This window comes from Vigna angularis, chromosome 3 (genome assembly GCF_016808095.1).
Source record: "Vigna angularis cultivar LongXiaoDou No.4 chromosome 3, ASM1680809v1, whole genome shotgun sequence".
Lineage (NCBI taxonomy): Eukaryota > Viridiplantae > Streptophyta > Magnoliopsida > Fabales > Fabaceae > Vigna > Vigna angularis.
In genome coordinates, this window is record NC_068972.1 from 10,486,562 (window position 1) to 10,498,306 (window position 11,745).

At 30.4% G+C, this 11,745-nt stretch overlaps 1 protein-coding gene across 1 annotated transcript; it reads right to left on the reverse strand.

The window, feature by feature from the left end:
• Positions 1–10,032: 10,032 nt before the first annotated feature.
• On the reverse strand, positions 10,033–11,446 carry LOC128195788 (uncharacterized). The gene is made up of 7 exons (XM_052874460.1): positions 11,333–11,446; positions 11,032–11,252; positions 10,788–10,949; positions 10,606–10,710; positions 10,462–10,537; positions 10,274–10,369; positions 10,033–10,190 (listed from the first exon to the last, which is right to left on the reverse strand). The coding sequence occupies exons 1-7, from the start codon at positions 11,444–11,446 to the stop codon at positions 10,095–10,097; spliced, it is 870 nt and encodes a 289-aa protein (XP_052730420.1). The 3' UTR covers positions 10,033–10,094.
• Positions 11,447–11,745: the final 299 nt, after the last annotated feature.

Below are 11,745 nucleotides of genomic sequence, written 5' to 3' on the forward strand. Positions count from 1 at the left end.
CTCCCTTTCTTTTTATACAGTAAGGTATATTTATATCATTGTGAGATTTTAGTAATGTTTTTTTGTTAAATTGTTTTGTTGGCGATATTAGGGTTGATATTCTGGTTTGGCGTATAGCATTGGGGAGTTCTTTAAGCCTCGTTGTTTCTTAAGGTGTTATTGCCTCTTGCAATTGGTTGTACATTTTTGTTGGTTATCTTGTGGATATTGCAGAATTTTATTTAAAGTGTTGCTCTGTTTCTGTTTATTAGTTCCTGTGTGTATCCAAGTACTTTTAATGTTTAGTTTGTTATTGAGTATACTCCTTTTAAATGGAGTCAAAACTCTGTGAAATTTAAGATTTTGCAGTTCATTAGAAATGACAAACATTGTGCTATTTCATGGTAGTATTGTGTTTGAATTTACATGAAGTCCTGGTTGTGCTGTCTTCATGAAGATGTTTAACCTTCAAATATATGGTTGACAGTTTATATATAATGACAACTGTGACCGTATTCAGTAAATTCTAGAACAATTTTGTTTCTGGGTCCCTGATTTGAGAACTGGTTTAAAAATGTTACACTATGATGGTCCATATACATTTCACAGAACAGCATTATTAAGCAGCCTACGTTTTCTGGACACTCACCTTTTATCCAATGAATGGTAGAGCTATAACTCAATTAAATGTTATGTGTGAGTGTCATAGTTCACTGGGTTAGGTTAGGTCTATGATGGAGAAAGTATTTGGGCAATTGTGTCGTTGAATTGAGTGGCTGAAGATGCAACTGAAGTTGTTACATAAGGGATTGCTGCATGCATGCGTTTTATGGTTCAATTGTCTCTCAGAAACTGGTAACCAGAGTGATTGTTTTGTTTCCTATGCATTGTAGCATGGTTATTTGGTGAAGTTGCTGATCTACCAAGAGTTTAAGTTGACTTTTGTACCTATGAATCTCTGGATTTGTGGTTTATACATGACAGCACACTCGAAGGGTGTTCAACAAATTCCAAGATCAACTGGAGTGCTGATACTTTGATATCAGTTAACAGCTATTTCACATTTTTAGAAAATTACAATCAATTTATCTTAGTCATTCTGAACAGTATAATTACATTTTTTTCACGATTAAATGTTTTATTAATTAAAGATGGATTGTCAATGATAGTTGTAAAGAATATCTCTTCAACATAGCTCTTAAAGTTTGTCATTGGCACTTAAATTTTTTACAGAACAGTGCAAAGCAGATATAAATTTTGGTTCAAATCCACTAATTACTGAAACAGGGGTATAGATGTGCTCCATAATTAGTTTTGTAGAATTTTACATAAATAGCTTTTGAAATTTTATTTTAGGAACGTTTTCATATCAGCGAAGTAACTTTTCCAAATTCTGCATCATTGAGGAGAGGATTATGAGAAACAGAGGAGAAAGATTAGGGGAGTATGATGAATGTGTAAATAGGTCATCGGAAAATTAAGTTTGCAATATAAATAGAATTTTAGAATTTAGTTTGAAAATATATAATACTTTGAAAGTGTTTTGGCAATTTTTTTTTAAAGGATTACGGAAAATGTCTATTAACTAGCACTTTATAGAATATAGGAAGAAACAATGGGTGCAGAAACTATTTTCCTCCCAAAAAACTACCTTAATTCTTTCTACACCCACAATTTTATTTGAAAATTTCAAATTTATATCAGTCTAGATAGGAGGCTGTTTCTTCCTCACCTTATCAATATTTTTTTTTCAATATCCCATCAAAATTTCCGGAATATTTTATCCGGAAAAAATGGGGATGAGTGTTCTTTCCGGAATTGATTTAGCGTGTTTTGAAAAAAGAAGCTTGAATGATAGGATGCAGAGAGAAATTTGATGGGGTGCATAAGAAAAAGTCCAAAAATAATTTGCCTCTAGAACCACATCTAGGCCCATTATAGTCGAAGGTTACCCATTCTCTAATATGGGCTTGTTGTGAGATGTGTTTTGGATGTCGGTAACTTTTCGAATGCAATTTGTTTTTCTGCACCCTATCATTTTTCTACCTGTACGACATCAAAGCTTTTGGAAAATTTTATCCAGAATAAGAAGAGTGTGTACTGGAAATTTCCAAAATTAATTTAATGCGTTTCGAAAAATAAAATCTGAAATAATAGGATGAAGATAAAAATTTGTTGTGTGGTAAAGTTAGTGGTGGTGCAGTTAGTCAACTCAATTAGTGGCTTAATGATTATTATTAACATAAGTGGAGTTGAGTTAGTGAATGACAATGACTATGTTGGAATAGTCTTCTTTTTAAAGGACTTTGAGAAGGGAAGAAAATTATTTTTCTTTATAAATAAAAATTAATATTATATAAGAAAGATTTCAAACTCATTTTAATTTGTGGACAATTTATTCATTCTTTTCAATTTTTTCCTTCTAAATTCCTTAAGAAAATTCTCCATATTGGTCTTTCCTTGTACACCATCGTTATTGCTACTTTCCATATCGCTAGTTCTTCTACTCTTTTGCGACCACATTCATTGTTTTGTCTGCCCCAAATGTCTACTATTTACTATTACAATTTTTTTTATGATTTATTTTTTCTTCATTAAGTTGACTTTTATGTCCGACGAATATGGATGAAAAAGGATCACAAATATTAGAAAATTTAAGCCATGTTATTAATTACTATTGTTATAAATTAATAAGGATAGTAAATCACATAAAAATTAAATCACGTTATATCTTAGAAAAATTAATAAGGTATTTTTTTTTCAATAGACTATGTTAATTGTTAGTAAATTAGATAAATTCACAACTTCTTATGTTCTTCTTTTTAAACTCATTAAACCAATTGTTAATAGAAAAATTAAACGAAGAATCTCTTTTACCATTCTTTTCAACTTTACCATTAAGTAAATATTAGAATGAATATTAATTTTTCAAAAAAAACATTAAACCAAATTTGAATGAGATAAACTATTTAAGTGAGTTGCTAAGATAAACCAAACAAACATTTCTATAATATATTTGTTGTTAATCATCAAAAATTAAAAATTTGGGGGAAGTTATATAAATTATTTAAAATAATTGGATAGTATTTATCGTGAACTTTAAACAAGAATTCAACTTTTAACAGAAAAAATACAAAAGACTCCACTAAAAAGTACTTTGGTTAAAATAAACATCAGTGTTAACATGATTGCTTGTTAATAAAAGTACTTCAGTTACATGTTACTTCGAGTTTCTCTTAACAGAAAATTTCTGTTCCATTATCAGTCATACTCATACACTAAAACATTAACCTATATTACTATTCAAATTCGTATCATGCTTGTTATATATGTCTTCATTTCTCTTTTGGTTTTTAACTTTATCCTTAACAATCTTTTCTATTTGTTCACTTTTTCTTCTCTCTGTATATAGTATGCAAAATATATTTCTCTTTGTACACATGCTCATAATGGAAGTAGACATTAGCAACCACCGTCCCTTTATCATTTTCACTAATCAGAAGATCCTATCAACAACTTAGGATTCGAAAATGCAAGAATCTTAGGAAGAAACCCTAAAAACAGCAGTAAAGAATATGCAATGAGAGTTTTGTTTCGGAAAGAGTGAGCGAATTGAAGGTGGATAAGGTGATGTTGTTTGAGAGGAAGGGAACAAAGTTGAATGGATGAAATAATGTTATGGCATGTTGGAGATGGAGTTTTGCTGAAAAGCGAAGAGAGTGGAAAAGAGACAATTTGGAAGGAGATAAAAACATTGTGTGTGTCGTTGTATTGATATGAATGGAACACAAATAATTGAGGATGTATTAATCAAAGGTACCCCAGTTGTATACCTAATCCCCATATTCTGGAATATTATTGCATGTGGTGATGGATCTTCTCTCTAGAAATCAGTGTTTGTTTCATCCTTTTTGTTGCAAGCTGTTAGTTGTTTTCTTAGTTAGAAAGTACTCCATACATATTGGGGAAGGAAGCCCACCCTCCTTTTTAAGCAACGTGTAATATGATATCCTACCATCATATTTTAACAATTTTTTTTAAGAATTTTTTGACAATAAATAATGTGTTACTATTCTGTATATTTAAAATAGACTATCACATAGATGATTGTTAAAACATTGTAAAAAAAAAATTGTTAAAAAGACATTTTTTATATCATAATTCAATTTTTTTCTATACATTCAAAAGAATATCTTATATTTTTCTATAATATTTATAAAGATAAATAATATAAAATTCAAGAGTATGAGTTTATAATTTTGATATTTAATAAAAATGGGAAAGCAAAATGATATGAAAAAAAATAAAAACTACAAACAGATAAGTCTCAAGATATATAGACAACTCATATTTCAAAAACAATTAGGTTCACCATTTATTTCAATAAAATATTTTAATGGTATAGTATCGAAGTCAGGTATAGTTTTATGTTAGAAATGATGTCATGTTTCTTATACAATTATCAGACCTTTTTTAATCTTTCTAATTTATTTCAATAAAAAATTTCAATATATGTAATAAAAAATGAACAATATATACTAATGAGACTCATCCCTGTATCTCATATTGAATAACTTTTTTACTTGAAAATCGTGTATTAATTAAAAATAGCATTAATTTATATGTTATATAAGTGAGAGTAATTTTTATTTTACAAAAATGAATTAAATTTAAACTCAATATATATATATATATATATATATATATATATATATATATATATATATATATATATAATATTTTATTATCTGAATTATTTTAAAACTATTTATAAATATTTAATTTCATGAATAAAAATGTTTAGGATTATAAATAAAATCAAATTATAATATATAAAGGATATACTTATAGTATTTATTATTTAGTATATTATTCATTAATGGGATTTATCATTTCGTATCCGTTAGAGGAAGATATCTATTATTTTTAACAGAATGCATGAATGCAAATGGGAATAAGAAAGTAGGCATTTACATTTCGCCACATTTTTTAGAGGAGCATGGCAAGTAGAAGTTGATCTGATTGATCAAACATGATTTGACTCCAAACTATAGCAATGATTAATTTTGGTAGCAGGTTATATAGCGCATTTGATGCCTATAAATCAGTTATTATTACACACAATTTAATGCATCATTGGCCCACTAATCAAATAATTTTCCTTCACTGTAATTCTAAGCATGCTGATTTCGGCTTCTTAAGAAATTTAAGTGCTCTCTGAACATTTCTTACTTTTACACATTCCTTTCAAAAACAAATTATTAGACACAAACTATATTAATAATCACATGAACCTATAGTTTACTGATGATTCCTGGACAACTTTGACAAATGGTATTCGATAAACATTAAGGTCGGACGATGATAGGTTAATTTTCGAACGTGATTAAAGTAAAATACGGATTAAGAATGATTGAACTGTGGATTGGGTCATGATTAAGATTTTGTTAATTTGAAGCTCACGACCAAAACTATAAATACAAGTTAATGACAAGAGGTAGATAAGTTCATTAATTACGCATTTATTACAGCGTTTAACTTACCGATCCGGTCAGTGCACAGAAGACTAAACAAGACTTGACCAAACGAAAAAAATTGAAAGAGCGTGAACCAGACAACGTCGAGAGAAAATTGTACAAGACTTAGATAACTCGAACCATACGGAAGATATAGTTTTCACTTTTATTATATATTCTCACTTTCTTTGCTTTATTAACTTCACCCTTTTAACCTAAGAGAATCAAAACCATATCTACACTATCATTTTCGTAAAAAAACTTTAATAAAATGGACCACTGTATCTTTATATTGAAGTCATGTTAGGACATATACTACACATCAAATGATTATCTAACCATACAAGAAAAATATAAATTAGATGTCCACTTTATTTACTAGTATAATGTTAAATAAAAACGAAAATGAAAAAAAAAACTGCTAAATGTCGAATAAATAATATTTAGAATTATTTCCTTAACTTTTTAATTGTATTAATAAAATTGGTGCTTTTAAACATTTGTTTTTTAATTACGTTTCATTGTCATCTTATAAAGGATGATTTAAGAAGTTTAGAATAAAAGATTTTAGGATCGAGTTTTTCTCTTTCTTTTTTAGGTCTGACATGATATATTCAGTTATAAAATAAAATCAATTTTGACTTAATTAATTTATTTTAACTTTTTACTACTTAACCAAACATGAATCGGTCAATATACACTTATTAGACAAAACTCGAACTCGAATTTCCAACCACTGCTCTAATAGAAAAGTTACGTACATAAAATATTTTAATCAAATATTTGAAAGTAATATTAAAGAAAAGGTTTAATTGATTCGGAGGTATGTGCAGATTTGCGTCAATAGGATTCTCGTATTTTAAAAGTGCTCAATTTGGTCCTTATTAATGTAAAATTGAGTCAATAATGTCTTGCCGTTAATTGCTGTGGATGACGTTAAATGTGCGTTGTGGCATACTGAGGTAGCAATTACTAACTATGTGACATAGTAACAACTTATTACGTGAAATTATTTTATTTTAAGTTTAAAATAAATTATATTTAATAAATATAGTCCTCGTAAATGAAGAGATTTCAAAGCTCATAAATGTGTTAATCATTCTAAATCCAACAATAAACAAATTCTCTATATTTTTGTTTCCACAATCAATCAAGTCCACAATCAAGTCTACAATCTCATCAGATAGAGAAGAAGAAAACCTAAAAATGGTTGAATAACCCTCTTCCGTCGACGCCCTCGCCCTCTTCTGCCGCGCCGCCTCCCCACACACTACCCCCCACCTCTCCTCCACCTCCAGAATCGCCTTCCTCTTCCTTACTTTCTCCCCTCGCTGGGAAACTTTCTTCTCACCCTCCCACACCCACCTCTTCAACATTTACATCCACGCCTATCCCCCAATCCAACCGCCTAGTGCACCTCACATGCCTTACAGTCTTACAGTGTTTTCTGTTTATGGCTTTGGCTTCTGGGTTTATGAACTTTTAGTGTGTTTTTATTGATGAGAAAGAAGTGGAAAAAAGGAGCTAATTTTTCTTCTGTGATAATTTATCTCTCACTGGTGAATTGGTTGATTTATCTTTGTACTGGATTATTCAATTCCTTTGGTGGTTTTGGCTTCTAGACGTCGCTGCTGTGGTTACCAATTCTTCACGCACGCCACATGTTTGTAAATTTGCCTCAATGGTACTATCCTCTCTCTACTGCCACCTTATTCCTTACACTGTAATAACCCAACGCCACACAACACCTTTCTCAAATTCTCCTCCACTCTCTCATCTTCCACTTCCGCCACTCACCACCCTCTCCCCCTTGACTTCTCCCCCTCCCAACTCCTCGACCTCCTCTGCCGCCAACACCATGTAATGTTTCTATGCTGGTTTTGAGTCAACTCAGAAGACTTTGCTTCAGGTGTTGCCCATAGTGCTTTACCGCTAACAATTTGTCGATTCCACCGAAAAATCACCGGTAGATGACGCCAAAATCGTAAAACCAAACTTCATCCACAACTAATTTCTCACCATAACCATATTTTCTCCCAATTTCAAACAAGAATGAATCCACAGAAAAACCCTATTTTCCCCAATTTTCTCGCACACTCAAAATCTGACCCCAAAATACCAAACTTAATCCTAATACGTTTTAATTTCATTTCCAGAAATAAATATAACGTTTTGTTTTTATTAAATTTACCATATTTTAAAGTTTTTAAAAATTTAAAATCAAATAAATCCGTAATGAGTTGTTACTGTGCCACGTCATTATTAAATGCTACCTCAGCATGCCACAACGCAAAAAATTTAACGTCGTCCACAGCAATTAACGGCAAGGGCATTATTGACTCAATTTTACATAAATAGAGACCTAATTGAGCACTTTCAAAATATGCACAAACAGGATCTCCGAATCTATTAAACCTAAAGAAAATGTTCCTTATCTAGATTGCTACGTCGAATTCTGATTAACAAAAGATGAGTAGATTATTCAAAATACAAAGATAAACCATAAAAGATTATTCCATAGCACTATATGTGAAACTTATTCGTTTATAACATTTTCCTCCGTAATATTTTATTTAATTTCCTAATTAATAATAATATATATATATATATATATATATATATATATATATATATATATATATATATATCACATAAAATCCTTTTTAAATAGATATTTTCAAATAGTTATAACAATAAACTCTAAATAAATATATAAAAATTGAATTATAAATTTTGTTTAAATTTTTTTAAAATCTAATTGAACTTTACAAAATATGTCTAAAAGATAATTTTTTTATCAATTTATATATTAAAAAACTAATATGACTCTAACATTAGGTTAATAAACAGTAACTCAACTTCATAAAATTATTTATTTTAATAACATTTTATAATATTTTATACTTAATAATATTTTATTTAACTTTTTCTTTCATTATATTTTTATCCTTCATATAATCTTTTGTAAATACGAATTGTTAATAATAAAATTTTATATAAATATATAAAAATTGAATTAAAAAATTTATTAAGAAATAATTTTAATCTAATTCAACCTTATAAAATCGATTTGAAAGATAATATTTGGATCTAGTTATAAATTGTAAACACTCGTAACTTTGACATTGTTGGGAATTCAAGTGAGTCTAAGTCTCACATTGGATAGAAATGAGAAATTAAAATACTATATAAAGATGAAAGTTCATATTATCTTAAGGTTTTGGGTAGAAAGTAGTGTCAATCTATCCTTTGTAGGATTGAACTCAGATCTCATTTGGTATTATGTCTCTCCAGTGAATCTCTTCCTCGATATACCCAACAGATATTTACTAAAAAATGAATTTTAAATCTAACTTAACCTTATATAAAAGTAAAATTTATATCAGTTCATAATATAAACTCATTTTGTTTTTAGTAAACCTGAGATGTCCAACCATATGTTTTTAGAAAGTAAAAACAAATAAACAATGTATATTTTTCAATATGTAAAAAAGTTTTTAAAAAATTATTCTCTCTAATGTATATTCTCATTTGTTATTAACAAATATTAATTATTAATATTATATTAGTAGAGAAGTCAAATCCAAAACCTTTTCTCATTATCATTTCCATCTTTACCACCAAATCAATCTTAATTCTAAGTACATTCTCCAAAACTTTCTCTATCTTTTTAATGTGCGTTAAAATTAATCTATTAAACAGTAGTTATAATATCACGAAATATATATAATATGTATATTGTGATGATGGTATTGAATTGAATGCCGATAGAGTAAGAAAAGGGCGGCCTAATTTGTCTGGTGGAGTTCCCAATTTGAAGCTCATGCATTGCATAGTCATTGTCTCAGTGATATTCTTCATTACTATATATATCACTGCTCTTTTTCACCTGGAAGAACCTTTTCTTTATTCATTGCAGCTTTTTCAACTTTCCTCCTCTTGCTTTATTTTATTTTATCTTCTTTTTCCATGCATCCAACGTAGATATGATTTTTCTGATACTTGAGACACCGTTTTGCTTTTCGGATGCACTACATGCAAATACAATGAAACTTACACTAGTGCAGCGAGGGGCTTTTACCGCGGTTGATTTTCACTATACGTCGCGTTTCATGAACCGCGGCATATTCAGCCGCGATAGTAAGTCAGACACTTTATGCCGCGGTTCGAACCGCGGTATATAGGCTGAGAAATATGCCGCGGTTGTCTAGGGAACCGCTGCCTAAATTCATTTTTTAAAAAAAAAAAAAATAAAAAAAAATTAAAAATGCACTATATGCCGCGGTTGAACCGCGACCATATGTCTCGTTTTTTAAAAAAAATAAGCACTATATGCCGCGGTTGTGGTTAGAACCGCGGCATATTCCCCTTATATGCCGCGGTTGTGGTTAGAACCGCGGCATATTCCCCTGCAGTTTTTTAAAATTGCAGGTCTGTTTTTGTGATATCCACTACCACAAAAACAGACCTGCATATAAAAACATTTACAGAAATTCAATTTCAACATAACAAACACATGTTAAAATGTATTTCAACATCAAATAAAGTAGAGAGTCTAAGAAAATTCTATCTAATCAAATGCATTGTTTAAATCTAAATCTAAGAGCTATTGTATAATCTAACTATATACTTCGCAGCAGCGTTCCTAATGAATAGTAGTGACTTCTCAGGAACTGGTGTAGTAGTCTTGAATCTCTGCAAAAGACAATTCATTTTAATTAGTGTATATGAATTCAACATTTGTTAAAAAATCAAAATTTGTTAAAGTTAAATATTACCGTTTCCCAGCTTCTTGTGATGTGAGAACGAACAATATGGGTCATCCAATACATTACATAGTATCCACACTCATATGACCCATTTTGTCTGTTACACTACAATATATCATCACAGTTGATAATAGTTAGTGAATAACATTTGTTATAAAACAATTATAACAAAGTATAGACGGTAGCATATGTCAAACCTTGAGAGAAATCCAAGCAATCTTTCTACTCTTAACAATTGATCTCCCGTCCATCATCATACTTGCTGGAATAGAACTGTATATAAAAAAATGTTTTAGCATTCAGTTATATAACAAAGAAAGTCCAAACATTGAGGTTCTTACCAATCAATTGCTTGTCTGAGTTGTGTGGGAGGAGGCCTGTGCAATGAGCAGAACCACAAAGCATAGTTGTCTTGCACAGACATAACAAGAAGTTGCCAATGGCGCCTGAAATTCATAATAACGTAACTATTAAATATTAAAATCACATATGGAACATTATTATGTTAACAAAGTTCACTTACCCGGATATATAAGGCAAAAAGTATATTTTCTTGCCTCTTCGAAAATTGCTTATCATTCTCATGTTGATATGATCAAAATCATTTGATTCATGAATGTCTTGGGGATCAATGAATCCATAATCATCAGAACGCCCCAACTTATTAGTGACCCCAGACATATACCTGAAATCAAAAATTAACTTTGATATAAGGATACTTGATATATAAATCAATTTTATATATAAATAATTGGTCATAGACTTACATCGTCCATAGTTGAATAATTGAAATATTCAACTCTTGTGTTCCCGACGCAAGCTCACGGACATCTTGGCTATTAAGGTATATTGGGACCTCAGAGCCATGCCCAAATACATTAGCATCATACTGAACCTCCAAAGGCTTATCATCAAGGATGTCAGCAAGTAGATGCAATGAAGAAAGAGGGTCATCCTCAGATAGAGGAATCTTCTGTTGTTCCTGCGTCTGTTGTTACATGAAAAGATAAGATAAGTTTTGACATCAAAAACCTTTAAAATTGAGAAGTTTAAAGAAGAATTTCATACCGAGGGGTCAGAAACTGGTTTAACCAAAAATTTAGGCCAAGTGATAAACGACTTATATGCTTGTTCCACAGTGAAAATCTCTTCCGTGGACAGTGGAATCGAGGCATCTGGCATGATCATTTCATCCACTGATACCTTCACCTCATCCTCTAATAGTTGCATACCATGACATACAGTCGCTGACCTAAACTCTGTTCCACGAGCTACCAGCACCATCTCATCTTCTTCTAAAATGTATAGCAGACATGGACTACCATCGTCCATGTCATCCTCTGGGATGGCTGATGCGGAACAACTTCCTTTGCCGCTTCTCCCTGTCAGAGTAAATGTTAGATTATACAAGAGATAGAAATAATTGCACATAAATGTTTATTAAGTTTACCTGTGGGAGGGGGAGGGACCACATGTTCCTC